This window comes from Thunnus maccoyii, chromosome 4, assembly GCF_910596095.1.
Source record: "Thunnus maccoyii chromosome 4, fThuMac1.1, whole genome shotgun sequence".
Taxonomy (NCBI): domain Eukaryota; kingdom Metazoa; phylum Chordata; class Actinopteri; order Scombriformes; family Scombridae; genus Thunnus; species Thunnus maccoyii.
In genome coordinates, this window is record NC_056536.1 from 27,952,988 (window position 1) to 27,973,211 (window position 20,224).

General features: G+C 39.3%; 2 protein-coding genes and 1 non-coding gene across 5 annotated transcripts; 2 read left to right on the forward strand and 1 right to left on the reverse strand.

Moving 5' to 3' along the window:
• Positions 1-677: 677 nt before the first annotated feature.
• zbtb48 (zinc finger and BTB domain containing 48) lies at positions 678-9,688 on the reverse strand. 2 transcript variants are annotated; one of them, XM_042409057.1, is made up of 11 exons: positions 9,504-9,688; positions 7,341-8,079; positions 6,900-7,204; positions 6,717-6,822; positions 6,504-6,596; positions 6,317-6,403; positions 5,387-5,541; positions 5,125-5,261; positions 4,830-4,994; positions 4,611-4,699; positions 678-1,443 (listed from the first exon to the last, which is right to left on the reverse strand). In XM_042409057.1, exons 2-11 carry the CDS (start codon positions 8,058-8,060, stop codon positions 1,021-1,023), a joined length of 2,280 nt encoding a protein of 759 aa, XP_042264991.1. In that variant the 5' UTR covers positions 8,061-8,079; positions 9,504-9,688; the 3' UTR covers positions 678-1,020. The 2 variants fall into 2 exon arrangements, with proteins under 2 accessions (XP_042264991.1, XP_042264990.1); XM_042409056.1 differs by having other exon boundaries at positions 9,479-9,686.
• On the forward strand, positions 2,672-2,744 carry trnar-ccu. Its single transcript has one exon. It is a non-coding gene; the product is annotated as a tRNA-Arg (tRNA).
• Positions 9,689-9,901: 213 nt separating the features above from the next.
• On the forward strand, positions 9,902-18,715 carry nol9 (nucleolar protein 9). 2 transcript variants are annotated; one of them, XM_042409059.1, is made up of 13 exons: positions 9,902-9,992; positions 11,510-12,037; positions 12,832-13,042; positions 13,214-13,344; positions 13,497-13,632; positions 13,945-14,041; positions 14,485-14,582; positions 15,114-15,281; positions 15,382-15,634; positions 15,730-15,844; positions 16,478-16,652; positions 17,356-17,489; positions 17,629-18,715. In XM_042409059.1, the coding sequence occupies exons 2-13, from the start codon at positions 11,567-11,569 to the stop codon at positions 17,746-17,748; spliced, it is 2,109 nt and encodes a 702-aa protein (XP_042264993.1). In that variant the 5' UTR covers positions 9,902-9,992; positions 11,510-11,566; the 3' UTR covers positions 17,749-18,715. The 2 variants fall into 2 exon arrangements, with proteins under 2 accessions (XP_042264993.1, XP_042264992.1); XM_042409058.1 differs by having other exon boundaries at positions 9,921-10,075.
• The last annotated feature ends 1,509 nt before the right edge of the window (positions 18,716-20,224 follow it).

The window sequence follows — 20,224 nt, forward strand, 5'->3', positions numbered from 1 at the left end:
GTTCCCCATCCTTCCTGGAAAAGAAAAAGATCCAAAAGGGAAAGTTTTATGGCTTCAAGCTAAAAGATAAGGAGTGGAAGCTATGGGACCCAGTGTCTTCCCATGTATATGTGTGTGGGAAACACTTCATAACTAGTAATGTGTCTCTTTTATAACTTACAAAGTAACATAACTAGTCTTTTCTAATTAAGACTTAGGACTAAACTTTAAAAAAAAAAAATGCGTAGATGTCCAGATAAGCAATGTCCGCCACTGTGTCGGTCTCTGATCCACTTAGATGGAGGGAGGCTGAAGGGGCATGACAGCTGACCGATCAACCTTAATTTATTAAGGTATCGTGAACGCTCAGGTTCAGGCAAGGTAGCAAAATAATTACTAGACATTTCTATAAAACAAAGGTTTGTTTAACACGAAATGAATGCATAAAAACTTGCCAAAAAATCTCAGCTAAACACTCGTCAAATTGCATTAACATCTACAGGATCTGAGGTTTTCTGTCCCCCCAAAAGAGACGCGGCCATGATGTTTTGCGAAGCACCCTTGCGTGCTGGTCTGGTCTGTACGCTATCTAGCAGCAAATCCGATAACTACACCCTACTCCCATGCTATCGATGGCTGGTATTCGCTCTATAATCAGTGTCCCTACTTTAGTTCAGATAAAGGAACATCCACCTTAATACCTTCAGCAACAAAACTGAACAAAAAGACCTTTATTATTCATTTTCCAGCTCCAGTAGGCACATTGATAGAAGGAGGCTCAAAAACAAGCCAAAATGAAACATTCAAGCAACTCTCACACACATGCAGTTCATTTATTGTATATAAACTACTAGAAGCATGAAAACAATTTGCCTCTGGCATGACTGGCAACAGTAGCCGACTTTATTGCAGTTTCTTTGTCTTGGGGTCTGTAAAAGCCAAATATTTTAAGCTGTGTTTCACCATCCCTCACATCAGATTTAAGTGCTTCTCATGTAGAAAGTGTTCTTCACAGTAATTCTGAGTTGGTTGCACCCAGTCTCAGGTCTTACTCTCTGATATATTCTCAACGATTCCCTCCATATCCACTGTGGTCTGGTACGCCTCCGTGACCAGCTGTGTTTGCTGCAAGACTTCTGGTACAGAGAAACCCTCCACCGCCTCGACGTGTCCCAGGTTCTGGTTGGACACCACCTCCTCCATTGCCGCGTCACTCGACCCGATCACCACTCTCACTATACAACTAGAATTGAGGGTTGACGCAGAGTCTGATTCCGGGTTTGTGGATTCCTGGACAGCAGCGGTGTAATCTGTCTCCTCTGTGATCAGTGAGGTTTCTCCCATTTTAGTAGCTTCGTTTTCACTTCCGTCCACATCCTGCACGATCACGTTCCTCAGTTTCCTCTGCCGGGGGTTGTAGTTCTCGGTGCGTTTGTGGATTTGAATGTGGCGTCGCAAGTGTGCCTGGAAGAGAGAGCGTGTAGAGATGTGAGAGTAGTTAGCATTCATTCAGGCTGGTGAATAGAGCAGAAACAATTAGCAATGAATCAAGTGATTTTTCAAGCAAAAATGTCAAACTTCCTCTATTTTCAGCTTCTCAGTTGTGAGGATTTGCTGCTATTCTTTGTCTTTTGTGATCATAAACTGAATATCTTTGAGTTTTAGACTGTTGGATGCACAAAACAAGCCAAGTTTAAGCTTTGGTAACAAAATAAGACAGACAAACTTAAAAGATAATTACAAAATAGTCACATAAGAATAATATTAGGAAAGTATAGTCTATGTTATACAAATATAATTACAAATCAAATGTTGTCTTCACCTGTAATATAAATACAGACACATCCATGGAAGCCTTTATGTATTAAAATGTGTATCTTTGCATTTTCACATACTTGCTCAAGAAAATGTCTGAATCGATGAATTAAACTTAATATAAGAGAGAACGAGAGAAGAAATAAAAGGTCAACACAAGACAAAGAACAAAAATGAATCAATAAATACAATTATTTGTGAAAAGTCAGTACTGTCTTCCCACCTGCTGTTCTAAAAGGGACATTTTTCCTAAAGACATACATGTGGTGAGTTTGTTTACACACTGTGTATGAGTGAGGGGATCTTCTTTTATCCAAGTAGAAATTATATATGTTTTGCAGCTCTTATGGCCTCCCCAAAAAAATGTAAGAAAAATATAAGATAAGATTAGAATAGTTTCCAATGAGTACTGTGGATGGTGTCACATGGAATTCCATTTAAGTGGTAGTTGATTAATTGATAGTTGAATGTCAGAAAATTAATTGGCAACTATTTAGCTAATTGATCGATTATTAAATCATTTAAGCCACTTTTTAACCAAAACTATCAAATTCACTAGTTCCAGCTCCTCAAATATGAATATTTGCTCTTTTTCTTAGTCTCCTCTTGTTGTAAACTGAATCTCGTTGGGTTTTGGACTCTTTGGTCGGATATTTGAAGAAGTAACTTTGGGCTTTTGGGAACTGTGATGTCCATTTTTTTCCACTTTTTGGATGTTTTATGAACCAAACAATTAGTGTGCAACGTAAGACACAATGAACAACATCAGTTCATACAAAGGCTACCGTCCCTGTCCATAGAATAATGACTGAAGGGATTACAGCCTGAATACCAGTGAACAATGGCTCTGCACAGTGGCTCCCCAGTAGTACCAGCAGCCCCAGTGGCCTAATGGATAAGGCACTGGCCTCCTAAGCCAGGGATTGTGGGTTCGAGTCCCATCTGGGGTGTGTAACAGACTGGCAAAGCAGTGGGGTTAAAGACTTCCTCTGTGATGTCATGTTTTTATGCAGAATCTAAATATCTTTTGGTTTTAAACAGTTCATTCAAAGACCTGAAGACATTTGAAGACGTCATCACAGACTTTAGGAAACTGTGGTGGATAATTTTCACTCTTATGATGTTTTATACCAAACAATTAGACGATTAACAAAAGAATCACACATTATCATATTAATCGATATAATAAAAATAATAAGTTAGTTGCAGCCATAGTATTCTGTATGTCTTCCAATCATGTTTCTAGCTTTGAACATGACCAGGTCACCATATGTAAAATCTCAGGTTTGCATCTGTTACAGTTTGGAGAAACAACTGAAATTTTGTATTTATAAACCCTTGTTGTGCACTCTACTAAATAATAATAATAATAATAATAATCTTTATTTGTAGAGCACTTTTCAAAGCCCACATTACAAAGTGCTTCACACATGGCAGCAAAAAAAGAATCAACAAATTATAAAATCATTAGATTTTATGATAAAACTGATAAAACCAATCCCAGTAATGTAAGAAAATTTAAAAGAAATTTTAAAAAAAAAACAGTTCAAAGTAAATAAAAACTCAAGTAAAATCCGGAAAGCCACTCTAATATGTTAAGTTGGCCAGCCTGGAACAGATTTAAGATATCTGCCTGAGGATCTCAGACTATGTACAGGCTCATATGGAACTAGGACGTCAGAAATATATCAGGGAGACGACCATCAAGAGCCATAAAAATACTCAGTAAGATCTTGAAATCAGTTCTAAAACATAGTGGGAGCTCGTGTAAAGCGTCTAAAATGGGTTCTGGTTAAAAGCCTGGCAGCTGAGTCTGTACAGTCTGGAGTCAATCAATAGATTATTGGTTAAGGCAGGTAAACAGGTTGTTACAATAATCAAGGCGTGATGAGATAAAGGCGTGTAAAACGGTCTATGTGTCTTTCAAAGTTTAAATAGATCATATGTTTGAAATATTTCTGAGATGATAAAAACATGAATGCACAAGCTTTGCGATGTGCTGCTCAAAACTTTACTAGATTTGATTTTTTGTATTAGTAATTACTAGCAAACCAAAGACCAAGGTTCTTTGCAACTGGCTTGATATGTTCCAATAAGGAACCAGCAGATGGCAGCATTTGTTTTCCGATGTTCTGACCTTCTCTAACAAATGACTCAGACTACTGTTCATCATCTGCAAAACAATTTTAAGACATAACCTCGAGCTTCAGGAAACTTATGTGTTTTATGATATTTTACCATTGACTATATAGAGATATGGACGTCATGACAGCTCTACAAAAGTGAAGCCAAAACATCTGGATCGGCCTCTTGCAGCTGGCTGCAGTACAGGTCTTAAATCTCGCCACCTCAATGTTAGCAGATGAGACAGACCCAGGAATCCAAGTACACATCAAATAAGTTTTTCCCAAAGATGGTTTCTGTCATTGTATGTAGTTCTTATCACGCTGATGTTTGTCCATGTGCTCATTTTTCTAATAAGTTGTTTTAATTAGTTATTTGATGATATAAAAAGGGGGCGTGACGTCATGATTGACGGCTGTGACAGCCGCTCTCAAACCTCCATCAGGCGGTGGACTGGCTGAGGGGACGTGTCCCACCGCCCGGCTCCAAATGACGTCACACAAGCAAGGTGGCAGCTTGTGGAAAGGAGATACTTCTGGCTTCACTTTAACATAGCGGCAGGAAGTGCAGACGTGTCGTTCATATTTATATATAGTCAATGTATTTTACAGATAAAATGATGAATCATCAAATAAAACAGCAGATTAATCAATAATAAAAACAGTTGTTAATTGCAGCCCCGGTGAGCCTACCTGTCGAGTGAACTTGTAGCCGCAGTCTATACACTCGAACTTCCTCATGCCTTTATGGCGACGCAGATGGACACGCAGTTGTTCCCTCGCTGGTGAAAACCACAAAGAGAATCACATTATTGAGCTAATTCATAATGTTGACATTTTATCCACGCTCAACACGCCACAAAACATATTTATGAAGGTCATACTGTATTCTGTACAATCAGCATATCGTACCTTTAAAGGTCTTGTTACATATGTGACAACAGTGGGGACGACCTTCCTCGTGTTTGCTGGCCTTGTGGCGGACAAGGGCGCCTTTCTCCGTGAAGCGCTGCTCACACACGTCACAGCTGAAGGGACGCTCACCCGTGTGTGTCCGGTGGTGTTTATCTAGACTGGCTGCCATTAAAAAACACAGATTAATACAATAAACGATGTCTGTTTAAGTGAAAGTTGGTGGTGAAGTTTTTGAGAGCTCATCTCTGAGTGCTTGGATTGATCTGTTCAACGACTGTAGGATGGCTGTTACCTTGTGTCCTGAAGGTTTTACCACAGAGGTGACACTGGTACGGCCTCTCACCACTGTGTACACGCAAATGCATGTTGAGGTTGTTCTTCTGGGAGAACGCATGGCCACATAAATTACATACAAACGGACGCTCATTTCTGTAAAAAAGAAGAGAAATGTTATCAGTTTTTATTTAAAAAAGGAACCTTTTCCAAATTGGCAAGTCTCTCTAGTCTGATCATGGCAGTACTTTAACATACAATAAAAATAGAAGTTCCATTACCTGTGTATGGCTTTGATATGCATCTGCAGGCCGTTTCGACTGGACGCTCGATGGCCACACTCCTCACACACAAACGGCTTTTCGCCTCGATGTTTGGCTGCTTCGTGCACTCGCAGCTCAGTCCGAGTTAAGAAGGTTTTGGGGCACTGTGGGCACTAAAAAGGAAATATCGTTTCAACTTAAAGACACAGGATTATGCCTTAGATTCAAAATTGACTTTTAATGAAAACACAATGCATGTATGTTTACTGCATGTCACACCATGCGATGATGGGTTTAATAAAATCTTGGTTCACAATCTGCATCAGAACGTACGATATCCATTTGTGGCACGTCACATTGTGTGATGACTGCATGGTGAGTCAGTATATGGAAGCGGACGCACGTCGTCAGCTCACGTCATCCATCTGCGCTGCTGTTATGTTTTGAAAGTGCAGCAAAGCCATAGTGCTGATATTTCTGTGCATCGAAAAATCTCAAAAGAGGTTTGTTTTGGTTTGTATGTTTTTTCTTAAACTTTATTCAAAAATGGTGCTTATGAAATGCTGCGTCAGTCAGTGTATTCTGCATTATTTCATGTCATATTCTGATTGGTCAGTTTGTAAATGTAGGTCATAGAATAAATCACATTGTGACAATTTGCTCCTAAATATCTGACTCAGGATTTTGCTAAAAGCTTTTTTGATCAGAAAGCTGGACGTGTCTCACAGTGCGATATGGGAGCACCGTTTTGGATTGATGGCCAAAGACGGCCGCATTTCTCTCAGAATTGTCAACTTTTGTCTCAGAGAAAGCCATAAATCACACAGTGTATAGACATCTTAAGTTTTGAAACACAACTTAAATCATTATAATAGTACTAGTACTTTCCAGTAAGTCAACGTCGTATTTAAATACTGTATATTATAGATATATATAAAGAAAACTTACTGCATGTGGTTTGGGATGACCGTGGATCTTCATCATGTGAAATGTCAAGTTTTTCTTGTACATAAATTGCTCAGGACATGTTGAACACTGAAAAAAATGACACCATGTCAATAAAGATATTTTTAAAACCTCATTTTAGATTTGATATAATTAACTGCCATCTGTATTTGTTGGGTGCAGGCTGTACCTTGTAGGGCATGTCTCCTGTGTGGGAGATAACATGCACACGAAGATCTTCTTTTCCGTTAAATGTTGCAGAACATGTCGGGCAGGGGTACGTCTGTAATTATATCACAGCACAAATACTGATGTAACACTTTATAGGATCTTACTTCATTATTGCAGACTGATTTCACAAACAGCTGACTGAAGATAACAAAAAAGTGTTTTTTTTTCTCACCTGTGCTGTAGCACAGTTTCTGAACTCATGTATCAACAGATTCTCCTTTCTGAAGTACCTCTTTCCACATTTAAGGCAACCGAAGGGTCTCTCTCCTGTATGCCGTCTAAGAAAAACACAAATAACATTAAAGGATATTCTTTCAACAGCAGTAATTTGAAGGAAAATGCTGAGTCTGCAAACCTGTTGTGGACTTTGAGGTAGTATTTGCTCTTGAAGGATTTGTGACAGATGGGGCACTCCACAGAGTCCTTCTTGGAGTCTTCTTCCACCGCCTCACCATTTGCGTTTTTGTCCGATTTACTCTGCGACTTTCGCCTCCGTGCTGTTGATGTGGATGGGGCTAAGGAGGTGGGCTCATCAACGGGCACATACTCCTCATCTGAGTCTTCAGCGATGCCCTCAAAGCCCCCGTCATCATCTTCTTCTACTCCCTCAATCACCCGGCTAACACCATTGTCATTTATGTCAATCTGCAACTCGGTTATCTGCAAATAGAAGTGGAATAACAACCAGCATGTTCATCTTTACAATCACATCATCATTATTTGCACTTGCAGTTACATGTAGTAGTAAAAGCTCAATCACTGTAATCCTTTTTCATGCATGTGTTCATGTTTCTACCTCAGTTTGCTGATCTGGGTTTTGATTCTCCACAACATCATCACCACTTTCTTTCTCAGTAGGAATAAGCGTTGTCCTCTTGCTGGCTTTTTCAGTGGCTGTAAAGTCAGCAGTGGGGCTCTCATCAGTCACCAGTCGTTTGGGGCCTTTGACCACTCGACCAGAGCGGGTGGTGGTGGTGGTGGTGGTTGTAGGAGCGGTAGTGGCAGCCATGCTAACATTGTCTGTAACAGTATCAGAGTTGGACTCCTCTTTTCTGACTGTAAGTAAAGTCTCTTCTGTGATTGAACAACGAGGGTTTGTGTCTGATTTAGACTTTCTAGGTCTGCCTCTTTTACGCTTGAAAGGGACAACATCCGCAGAGGTTTCCTTGAACTGCTCACAGAGCGCCAGTGCTTCTGGCACACACAGGCTGGACGCTGCATGCTGCACCTTCTCCAGATTGTCAGGATCCAACTTCAGCTCTCCCGTGTAGACAAAGTTCAGGAGCAGCTCCAAGCCATCGTTGGGGCACTCTTGGAGGCAGAACTCCATGCACGGCGCAGTGGGCATGTTGGACTGTTGGAACAGCTCACTGAAACAAGCAAGGATGTTACGGTGGGCCAGGTAGACCACCCCACCTCCCACATTCAACACTGCATCACAAAACCTCCCTACTGCCCTCTGCTGGTTCAGGGAGGACAGGACACGCTGTGCATGGTTGCTCTCTGCTGCAGGCATCTCTCCGGCTTCACTGCAGCTACATGAGACACAGAGACAAGATACTGTATGAATATTAAGTTAAAATACTTAATAAATTACCCAAACCATATTTATTGCAGAGCCCTTTGCACTCTCATGCACGGTTGCATTATTGTAACCCTGTATACTCAGTTTACAACAAGTCTGACCTGTATATTCATGTTATTGTCCATTGTTATACATATGAATATATTATATAGATATATATTTTGGAGCTAAAATGATTAGTTGACAATTAATTAGCAACTATTTTGATAATCAATTAATGTTTTTTAAACATGGCCAAACATTTGATGGTTCCAGCTTCTCAAATGTTAAGATTTGCTGCTTTTCTGTTTTTCATATAATTGTAAATTGAATATTTTTGGGTTGTGGACTGTTTGTCAGACAAAACAAGACGTGTAAAGACGTCACCTTTGGCTGTGGAAAATTACACTGCACACTTTTCACTATTATCTGGCATTCTATAGACTAAATTATTAATGTATTAATCAAGACAGTAATTGGCAAATTAATCAATGATGAAAATAATTATTAGTTGCAGCCCTGATGTTTCCCCCCCCCTACTTGCCTGTACATAATAGTCTGCCTTGTATCTTACTGTACATTTGCATACAAGTATGTGCAACATCAAATTCCTTGAACGTTCAAACGTACTACAAAAAAGGTGATTCTGATTATTTCACAGCAATATAAGGCTGAAAATATGTTTAATGGAGTTAGTTTAAAATGAGCATATCTGAAAATGATGATGATTTTAAACAGATGATTAATATTTAAGAGAGCTTGATATAATATGCATTGAATTATGTCACTTGAGAAAAAATAGCTCAATGACAGCAACCACATTAATTACACTGATTATGAACAATATAGTCAAAGTACTTCACACTGTACACTCACCAGACACTTCTTTAGGGACACCTGTGCAATCTAATGCAGCTAATGCCCTAAATTCTACTTTTACGAAGCTTCTACATTCTCAGTTTTTGTTGACATTGTCAGAAAGGTCATAATTCTACTTCATGTTTATTACTGAGGTCGTAGTGAGTGGTGGAATGGTTTTCCTAATATTCTGTCCACTCCGTTAACATAGATGAGTGGGGCAAAATATTAGGAACACCTTTCAATATAATGCACCCCCGTACACCACCAGCACCCACTACGACCTCAATAATAAACATAAAGAATGTGTAAGCTTCGTAAATGTATAATTTATGGCAGAGCTGTTGTATTAGATTGCATTAGATTGCATAGGTGCACCTAATGAAGTGACCGGTGAGTGTATATTCTTCTGTTGAGACTTAAAATGATTGCAAACCCCTGGCTACCGACGCAGCTCGACGTTTATTTCCTTGCATATCTTTTTAAAGACGCTCCCTTAGCGCGGTGCTCACCCGACAGCTGCATTCACAGACTCACATCTGCAGGACGGATGAAAACTGATTATTTTACTCTCAGTTGCTGCAAAGCTGCACCCGCTTCGGCTGAAATGAAGATAGGTTAAGAAAAGTAGCAAAAGCCGAGCTGCGTGCAGCTTGTTTTCACTTCTTGCAGGGCCCTAAAAACCTGCAGAAGGAAGAGGATGTGACGCTGCCGACGCGACGAACTCCGGGAAAGATTTTGTGTTGTCCATAATTAAACACCTACAAACACAACATTAAGAATACAATTTTAATAAACAAAAAGATTATTTGTGTCTACATTGCGTTGCCTAGTTTTCCATTTTCACTAAGTCAGCTAAAGCGTATAATTAATTAGTATTATAACTTTGTCGTAAATAATAACACTCCGGGCTAAACCATAGTCGGCCAGCAAGAAGCGGCGTCTGTTTGTGGCTCACACATGTTAGCAAGTTAGCATGTTAGCACTGCTGTATTAACAGCTGGACAGCTCCCTGGATCCACTTTAGTAAGTTAAACGCGCTGTCCACTTAGATTTAAGATAAACAGTGATCCCCAAAGTTCTGCATTGTTTTTTTCACAAGTTGGGGGGTAAGTTTTCTCCACCTTAAGGCAACAACCGTAGCTAGCAGTTAGCTTGTTATCTTAATGCTTAATGTGAGCCTTAATAATAAGTTTAAAATTCACGTCGCTTTGTTGTCTGGCAGCTTTGCGCCTCTTTGACGGTGATAATATTTTTATTTGTCTGCCTCGTATGTTGAGAAACTTCAATATGATGTAGTTATAAGCGTCTTAGCCCGGTTAGCTTAGCCTTCAACTGCTATCGAATTATCTGGTTAAATCAAGCTAATTACGGTTGCAACAAACGGATATTTTAATTATTATCGATTAATCGATTGGTTGTTTTGTCCATACAATGTCAGAAATTGGTGAAACATAGTGATCACTGTTTCCCAAAGTCCAACGTGACGTCTTCAAATGTCTTGTTTTGTCCATAACAACAAAGATATACAGTTTACTGCCATAAAAGATGATAGAAACCAGAAAATGTGGAAATTTTCTTCTGAAAAAATGACTCAAAATGATAAGTTTTCAAATCTTTTACTTAAGTATAAGTACCGAAACAGTAATGTAAAAATATTCCATTACAAGTAAAGGTCCTGCATGAAAAATCCTACTTTAGTAAAAGTACATAAGTATCAGCAGCAAAATGTAGTTAAAGTATTGCAGTAAAAGTAGTGGTTTGATCCCTCTGACTGATATATTATTATATATGACATCATTAGATTAGTAATACTGAATCATCAGTGTTAGAGCAGCATGTTACTGTTGTAGCTGCTGGAGGTGGAGCTAGTTTCAACTACTTTATATACAGTTAGCTAGTTTAGTCCAGTGGTTCCCAACCTAGGGGTCAGGCCCCTCCAAAGGGTCACCAGATAAATCTGAGGGGTCGTAAGATGATTAATTGGAGAGGAAAGAAGAAAAAACAAAGCTGCGGTACACAAATCTGTTTTTCAGTTTTTGGACTTTTTCTCTGATCTTTATTTTTTTGATCATTTGAACATTTATTGAAATGAAACCATGTGAGAAATTTAGAGGGAAAAAAATCACTATTTTTTGGAGCTGTTAACAACTTATAGACATCTGAAATGTGACTCGACTACACATTGCTTTTTGTAAGACATCAAAAGCCGAAAGGCCAAATCTTCATCTGAAAAGTAACTAAAGCTGTCAAATAAATGTAGTGGAGTAGAAAGTACAATATTTATCTCTGACATGTAGTGAGATGATGCTATAAAGTAGCATCAAATGGAAATACATTAGGGGAATAAGTGTACTTAGTTACTTTCCACCACTGTGATTAATTTAATTGTTGGCAGCTAATTGATTAATCGTTGCAGCTCTCTTCACGGCTACATTTTGTAATTGCTGAATAATTAGTAAATGGTTAATTGCTATTCTTTGTCCACAGAGCTAATGACACCTATTTCAGATACTAATTTTCTCATCTATCTGTCTTTGTAGGCTCTCCCCCTTTGTTTCCCATCAGCACCTGCACGAATAAGTGTTGATTAAAGAATCATGAAGGTAAACAAACCCACACAGGTAAAGGGCCACGCTAAATCTCAGAAGTGGAAGGATGTGAGGGGCAGACGGAGCAGGCCTCCCATCAATTCCACTGATCTCAACTCTAGTCCTGTCATGGCCAGGATGGTTAAGGAGCACCAGGTGTCTGTGAAGAAAAAGCCCACCGTCAAGAGACTGAAGAATAAGGTGAAGTCTGTGTCTGACTCCAAGAAAAGCACTCCTCAGTCTGGACCGAAGAAACCTCACAAACAGGCAAATGGAAGTTCAATGTTTACAATGGACAATGAGTCAGATGACTCAGAGGAGTGGAAGGAGTATTCCCGATCCATTCAGGGGAACGGTGTGGAGACCCCAGGTGGCATGGAGGATATCCAGCCAGGTAGACTGGAGGGAGAGGCTCTCCATTACTGTGCGGAGAGGAATGACCGGCAAAATCATGCAGTACTTGTCATGCAGAAGGATCAGGTATGCAAGTTACACACTGTCCAGAATCAGGCCATTTTTGGTAAAGAATCAGTCTGGCAACAATTAAGAGTCGGGGCTGCAGCTAACTATTTTTACGATAATCAGTTGGTCTATAAAATGTCAGTAAATTGCGAAAAATGCACATCACAAACTCCCAGAGTGCAACGTGATCTCATCAGATATCCAAAACCAACAGATATTCAGTTAATTGTCATAGACTATTAAGAAAATCAGAAATGATTCCCATTTGCAAAGCTGGAACCAATATATTTTTGCTATTTTTACTTAAGAAGTTACTTAATTGATTAATTACTAATCAAAGTTGTTGCCAATTAATTATCTTTTTATCAACGGACGGATAAAAAACCTAAATCTGTCTTTATCTTTCTGCATAATGCAGGAAACTGAGGCCGTAGAGCAAACTTGAAGGTTAACAGTCATTTATTAAAATACAGGCCTGGAAAAAATCGCATCACAGATACATCATGAAGTTCTAAAAAGACACAAGATGAGCAAGGGGTTATAGAGTGTCCAGTAACATTTCAAATACTGTCTTTCTTTCCTTTATTTGGTCAGATACATGATTAGCAAAAAGTTAAGGGAAAACAGGATGGAAGTACATATAAGGCAAGTAGTAGATCCAACAGACAACCAAGGTCACGGGGAGGGGGAGGGAGGGGGAATCTTTTCCTGGCAACATTATACATTTTTCTCCATCAACTAATGGATTAATTGTTCTTATAAATGCACTAATGTCCTTTTATATGGCTGAGCATTATGCTACTCTCCTTCAGACCCTGTGTTTCCGAGGAAAGTGTTTTTTGACCTGCCTGTATGGCCGGGTAGAAGTGATGGGGTTCACCATTGAAGAGGGCCAGCAGTCATATCCGCTCTTCTCTCCGGCTTCACATTGTCCACTTACCATCAGAGCCTTGGAAAGCCCCGATGAAACCAGAGATGACAGAACGGAGGCTTCAGCCATCCTCCACAAGTATCTCCCATCAGGTAAATTCCCTCCCACTGTAGGAGAGAGGTATAATTCCTATAATCTTTTTTTTTTTGCATATTTGAGGAAGTGTTACATGTTGAGACAATCCTGAGCTGCTTTATAGGGAAGGAAGTGTATTATTATGTGTTTCTGTCTTTAAACCCCTTTTGAATGTGGTTTTTCTGCAGCATCACGGAAGAAGCTGCTAAAAAGAGTAACATCACACTCATCCGTCATCCTACTGGAGCCGATGGAGACGCCTCTGACTCGGTTTCTGTCGAGCTTCACAGAGCTCAGTGAACTGTTCAACCCCCCGATGGTACGTTGACTAATAAGTCTACAGTTGGCGTCAGTCATTACTCACCAAATCACAGGATATATTCAACCACATTTAATTTGGAAAAGAGCTGGAATCAGCAGTCAGTCTTAAGACATGTCTAACAGAAGCTTTTCATTCCCCTTGTTTTATAGAGTGAACTCATGTCAGCTGTTCTCGACACTCCGCTCAACGGTTTGGGGATGATTCCTCTAGTCAAGACCATCGAGGGCCTGAAAATGTCTAACAGCTACAGAGAAGCTCTTAACACGGTGGTCAGCGCCTGCAGAGGTACGCTCATTTTTAGATTTACATAAACGTCATGACAGGTCTGGTCAGTGGTTAGTAATTATGGTTTCAATGAGAAGATAAGTTTTCAAATCTGGCACCGATGCTGCCTGTGAGTGAACAGAAAACAATTCGCAGTAGCACCTCTCCTTCTCGCTCACCAGATGCCACATATCACTGAAGCATTGTGGCTTTTTCAAAAATGGCCAAAAGCTGTTACTTAAACAAACAGATGAACGCAGCTATGTTACATATTCAATGTCTGGTAAAAGCTGTACACACACAACATTAAGAAAATACGTCTTTCTTTCACAGGCGACATGGATGGTTGTGCAGTTATTCTGGTCTGTGGGACTAAGAATGTGGGAAAGTCAACATATATCCGCATCCTTATCAATACCTTACTAAATCAGTAAGTTCTCTCAAGATATTATACCATTTTCATTTGTATATATTAATTATAAACTGAATTTTTTAAAGTTTTATTTACATGCTAACCTTTTTTTATTTGTGTGGTTAAAGCTAAAACTATCAGTCGATTAATCAGTTAGTTGGTTGACGTAATTTGTAACTATTTTGATTAGCAAATAATCGTTCTAGTAATATTTTACACATAAATGCATCAGGTGGTTTCAGCTTCTCAAATGTGGTGATTTAATGTTTTTTTTGTCAAACATGACAGTGGACAGAATTGATAAATCGAGAAAATAATCGCCTTATTAATCGAAAAATTGTTGTTAATTGCAGCCCTATGTGACATATATGGGATGATAGTATGCCCTAATGGTAGTATGTCCTAATGCCCTAATGTGTGTGTGTGTGTGTGTGTGTGTGTGTGTGTGTGTGTGTCTGTAGCACTACCAGTGTAGATTATTTGGAAGGTGACCTTGGTCAGACAGAATTCACCCCAGCTGGTTGCCTCTCTTTGTCAACCGTCAGAGAGCCGCTCCTGGGTATGTTTGAATCTCTTGTTAATTCACATCACTTTCACACATCTTATTATTTAATGTTTGCATGACTCCACAGTTTTTCCTGTTAGTTTGTTGTTTTATTTTACACTCAGTTGCCAGTTTATTAGGTACACCTAGCTACAACTGATATAGCAGCCCTGATTAAAGGAAGATAATTCAACAGCACCACAAACTACAGCCTCCAAAATTACCGTAAAGGTGAATTAACACCTTTAGAAAACAATTTCACCGAAAGCTGAACATTATACCTTCTAGAAGGGTTTGATATTATTGCAGGCCTGTTGTATTGGACTGCATTAGTTGTAGTTGTGAATATTATGTATGCATTTATTACATTTTGAAAGCACTATAAACTCTTTCAAATGCTACATTTAACACATTATTGTTGCACCAGTTTAGTTAATTATTAAAGTATTAATAAGTAAATGAAGTGTTAATGTGTTTTTTCTCATGTTATTCCTGTACTGTTTGTGTAAAAGGGGATCAGTAGACGTATGTTGTGGTATTTTTCAGGTCCTCCTTTCACACATCAGTACACACCAGAACACATGATCTACTACGGTCAGACATCATGCGAGTCGGACTTAGACCGCTACCTGGAATGCCTTAAGTCCTTGTGGCGTAGACGCTCCCAGAGCAGAGAGACTCCTGTCATTATCAACACCATGGGCTGGGTCAAAGGTCAGCTGAGGATACCCCCTGTGAAATCAGTGGGAAATTATTTTTAACTATACAGAAGGTAATCAGCGTCTGAACATGTGCTTTTCTGGGCCGTCCACAGGATTTGGATTCCAGCTGCTAGTAGACATGATCCGCTTCTTCCCAGTCTCACATGTGGTCCAGCTCGGTCATAGCGGGACCACCCATTGTCCCGCCCTCACTCCAGAGTTCCTCAGGACAGCGCACGGCTTCCAGACTCATCCACCAGCTCAGACGGCTCTGGATGAGTTCACGGAGAGCCACAGTCCCCCCAGAAGCTACATTCACCTTATTGCAGAATCAGATTTTCAAGGAGTGGGACGCCAAGGAACAGCGTAAGTACACCTCTGTCAGCCTGGCATGAACATACAGAATGAAATGTTTATTAAATTATTCCAAACATCATCTGTGGGTGCTTTGTGTTTGACAGGAAACACCAGCGCACTAACGAGCACAGAGAGCTGTCACTGCTGGCCTACCTGAGTCAGCTGCAGTCCCCTGACCCTGGACCCGTCAGACCTTTAAACTCCCTCACCCCGTACCAGGTACACGAGAAGGATAATGCCGCAGTTGTGTTCTTGATAGGAGTCCCAGGTTTTTATTATTAGCTCAGAAGTGAGTCGCCAGAATTTAATTACACTTGTCTGAATCATGCCTCTTGGCATCCAGATTCAATATTCGCCGTGATTAGCCAGGAATTTTTGTCCTTCTCAGAAAATACTTTGACAGATATGAAAGAATAACACAGGACATTTAGAGTATACATCATCTAATGATTAATTAACCGCAGGTCTGTGTTTAACTTAATTTATGGCGGAAATCCCAGGAAAAGAGTGATATATATATATATTCCTGTGAAGGGATGATTTAATAATCATGGAAAAAATTTTTCTCTCTCTATTAAAAATCACAACACAAGGACGTTTTGTGGTTGCAGGACTGTATCAAATGGAAAATCTTACATAATTTCATGTAGACACAATTTTTCTGAAATTCTGCTGAACCTATTTTCTATCTTCGGAAACTGTTTAAGTTCATTACTAGAACTTGAAAAGTTCAACACGAGTTTATAATTACTCACACACCAAAGAGTTGGTGGGTTTGGAAATGTTTCTTCTACGATATATATCTTCTAATAGTTTCTGCAGTATCTAACCATCCTCATTCTGAACCCACAGGTGCCTCATGCAGCAGTGGCTTTAGGTGTGATCCATTGCGAGGTGGTGCCCAGTCACATGTTTTATGCTGCCAATTCCAGTCTGGTGGGACTCTGCTGTCTGGGAGAGAAAGTAACGAGCAGGGGGGGCCCAGTCCTGCTGTCCCAGGCACCCATCTGTCCATGTGTGGGCTTTGGTACGTATCCTGCTTGACCTGCCTGACCTTTGTGTAAATGATCAAATTAATGTCGTCTGAACCTTTTAAAGCGATGGCTCTTGGTTCTTTTAACCTTTTAGTGCCGAGTCAGTTGAATCTGAACACACAGTCATGAGACAAATATTTTTCAGTTCAGATTCAGTGTGAATTTACGAAACCGGTGCGGATAAACGTCCATAAATATACATGGAAATTATAAATAAAGACACATCTTATACATGTAAGTTCAGAACTTGCCTGAGAATCATGACATCAATTTACTTCAGTATAAATATAATCCAGTGAAAGTTGTGTGAACATCCATGTGTGGCGATTTGCACTTTCAGTATTTTTTTTTACATTAGCGCTGACATCCTCTTATCTATTTACAGATATTTTCCCTCTGTTGAGAACTTGTGGACATACAGACAGAAGAAGTCAATTTTAAATTGCATAAAACTTTTTTTTTACTCATAAAAACACTCCTAGAACATGTACGATACAACTCATATGTAAAACGTCTGGTATTTCTAAATAGCCCGACTCATTGTGAAAATAACAATATATGACATGTCTGACTAGGATACGTAGTGACTTTGCTAAAAGTCTGTAAATAAAGGGCGTGAAAACCAAGCAGAAAAGCCTAGAGTTCAAAGGGCAACAAGTCAAAATTCAGCGTATTGTTCACGTTCCTGTGTTCCAGGTGTGCTCCGAGGTATCGACATGGTGCGAGGTCTGTACTTAGTGCTGACGCCTGTAGATCCCTCCATCCTTCGTAAGGTCAACTGTTTCCTCTTGGGAGCCGTATCGCTGCCTTCCTGCATCCTCACAACACAGGTCAGATCCACAGCTCCATTATTTCATCCACAATACTCTTCAAACTTCATTACAAAGCTATTGAATTAACTTTTTTTTTTTTTTATAGTAAATTTGATTAGCATATTGTGACTGATGGTACCTTTTGTCTTTGTTTCAGACTGGCTTCGAGGGAGAGATGCCTTATGTCACTACCAACTACAGTTTTGATCTCACCGGTGCAGGAAAGCTGCGAGTCTTCAAGGGACTGATGAGACCCAGTCAAATGGGGACTCAGTGACTTTTTCTACACGCCATCGGTTTATTACTCTTTACCCTTCTTGACTGCTCTTCTTCTGCCAAACCGATCCGGATTGGCCTTTGAATGTACAGAACTGATGTTGAATTGGACTTTTTTTTTTTTTTTTTTAACTTCAAGATTCAGTCTGACAGAGCAGCCGGTATTACAAACTCTGCAGGAGGAGATGGCAGCCAGCTCCTTCCTGTTGCTTTTTTGAAATCCCTGGAATCACGTCTTACAACCTGCTATAAGTACTTTAGATGCTAAAGTTCTGTGTTTTCTGTCACAAGGACAATAATAATCCTAACTTGTAGTTAAAGCTCTTGTTTGTAGGTGACATTCCAAAGCTGGAACTGAATACACAAACCTGTCAGATATTAAATAAGAAACAACTTTTGTTCAGACTTTGTGCTTTTTTTTTTCTTTCTTGCATTTATTTTCCAGATGTGCTTTTTGGACCAGTGTCACTGGTGGTTGTTAAAATTGATATTTGTTTCACAGTCATACGTCCGTGTAGATTTGAAGCAGGTAATGGTCATTTTACAAGTCGGTTCCTGATTCAGATAAGTAGTTCGTTCATTTCTCACAGCTGTATTATTGGATAAAATGTCCGATGCCGGGGCTTTCCATCCAACATTCAAGTAAAGAACAATTAAGAAGGGATCTTTGACAGTAAATCTTTTTGTAGATCTGATGGTTTATAAATGAAAGAAATCCCATTTTGTCAGTGTTGTTGTGCTTTTATGCCAGTCGAAAGTTCTACTGAAAAGGCTCTATTTTTTATTGCTGACTAAACCCGCTTTAACTGTTGTACATTTTGTTATCGTGTTAAAAATGACACCAAATTGTTAGTGCACTTATACGTCACTCAAGAGGTTTTGTAAATGCGACATGTTTACGGTTTCTTATGTAGGCCCCATGTGGGATATAAAAGATAAAAAAAAATAAAGATCATTTTGTTTCTTGATGATACTGGTTTTTGCCTCAAGGGAGCAGCAAATATATATGTTGTGATTTTGCTCTGAATGACAGAAGATGCTGACTTAAAAGTCTCAAGCTGTAGTTAAAACCCTATAAGACACATCCATATAATACTGAGTTAAGAACTATGTTTCATAATGGCTTTAAAGGCAAATCTTGACTTAATAAAGAAGTTACTAGCCCCATCTGACCTACTTGTCACTGCATGCGGACTGACTTTTGCGTTATTTGACAGGAGGAATGAAGGAGGACTCGGTCGTAAACATCCACTCACGCAGTGGAGAATTGCTAATTTGTGAAGTGGGCTGTTTTAACATCCCCTCTCTGCCCCCGTGCTTTTCTTTGTTCACTGTTCCCCCGCCTCTTTATTGAGGGTGGGAGCATACAAACACAGCAGAGCCACGTTTTTGGCAGAGTCATTGTTTTGGCTTTGTCAGGTCAGATGTTTTCCCATAGACCTCATGCAAACTAAAGAGACATCCCGCTGTAGAGATGCCACTAGACAGTCTACGTGACCCTGAACGACTGGAAATAACAACACACATCTGCAAAACGCTTTCCAGGGCAGAATACAGATTTAAATAATCAATAATCCATTTTTATAACCAGAAAGCAAAAAACCACAGATGTTTTGAGTTTGAGTGTATATGATTTCTTCACCTTTTTGGAACTTCGAATGAAAAATTAGAGAATCTTGTCCTGGCAGATGTTGGCAATAAACTTTGTGCCGCATTCAATACTGGAATGTAATTTAGTACATTGACTAAAATATTGTACTGAATTACAATTTTGAGTAACCTACTGTTTAATACTCTAGTATTTCCATTTTATGCTACTTTATACTTCTATTTCACTACATTTAAAAGGAAAATAATGTACTTTTTACTCTACAACTCCATTTATCTGACATCTATTGTAACTAGTTACTTTACAGATTAGATTTTACATGCAAAATATATGATAAATGTATAAAATATCATGCATGTTTTATATGATTACATGATATGTTTTATAGATTAACCTGCTCAACAGCATACCAGTATAAAGTTGTTAAATTTAGCTCAACCTCAACCAGCTACAACCTCAAAGTTTTGATTACACATTAATAAGTTTATTATATTAATCCAATGCTGTTATATATAATAATAAATTATTCTAAAGGGGCTTATTCTGTATAATGAGTACTTTTACTTATATTGGGGTATTGCTATGTTTACTAAAGTATTTGAGTAGTTCTTCCACCACTGGCCACACTTCATGAACCTCTAAACGTGACTTCTTCCCTGCCAGACAAACAGTGCATCTGTTCCCTGCAAAGACAAAATTGTGCTGAATAAAGTAACAATGCAGCAGCAGTGTGAGCTCAAATCCTCTGTTCAGTTAAAAAATGCACGGGAGTAGAGAAATTTTACAGATTTGGCAGGCTATTGCATAAGATATTTTGATTTTGGTAACCACACAAAAATAATATGTCACCATAGCCAGATTCATGTGC

Coding starts and splice junctions, on each gene's coding strand:
- nol9 (XM_042409059.1), top strand. CDS start 11,567: ATGAAGGTAAACAAACCCACACAGGTAAAGGGCCACGCTAAATCTCAG. Junction 15,282..15,381: donor CACCATGGGCTGGGTCAAAG/GTCAGCTGAGGA, acceptor GGCCGTCCACAG/GATTTGGATTCCAGCTGCTA. Junction 17,490..17,628: donor CCTGCATCCTCACAACACAG/GTCAGATCCACA, acceptor TCTTTGTTTCAG/ACTGGCTTCGAGGGAGAGAT.
- zbtb48 (XM_042409057.1), bottom strand. CDS start 8,060: ATGCCTGCAGCAGAGAGCAACCATGCACAGCGTGTCCTGTCCTCCCTG. Junction 5,262..5,386: donor CATATCAAAGCCATACACAG/GTAATGGAACTT, acceptor TCTTTTTTACAG/AAATGAGCGTCCGTTTGTAT. Junction 4,995..5,124: donor TAAAACCTTCAGGACACAAG/GTAACAGCCATC, acceptor TTTTAATGGCAG/CCAGTCTAGATAAACACCAC.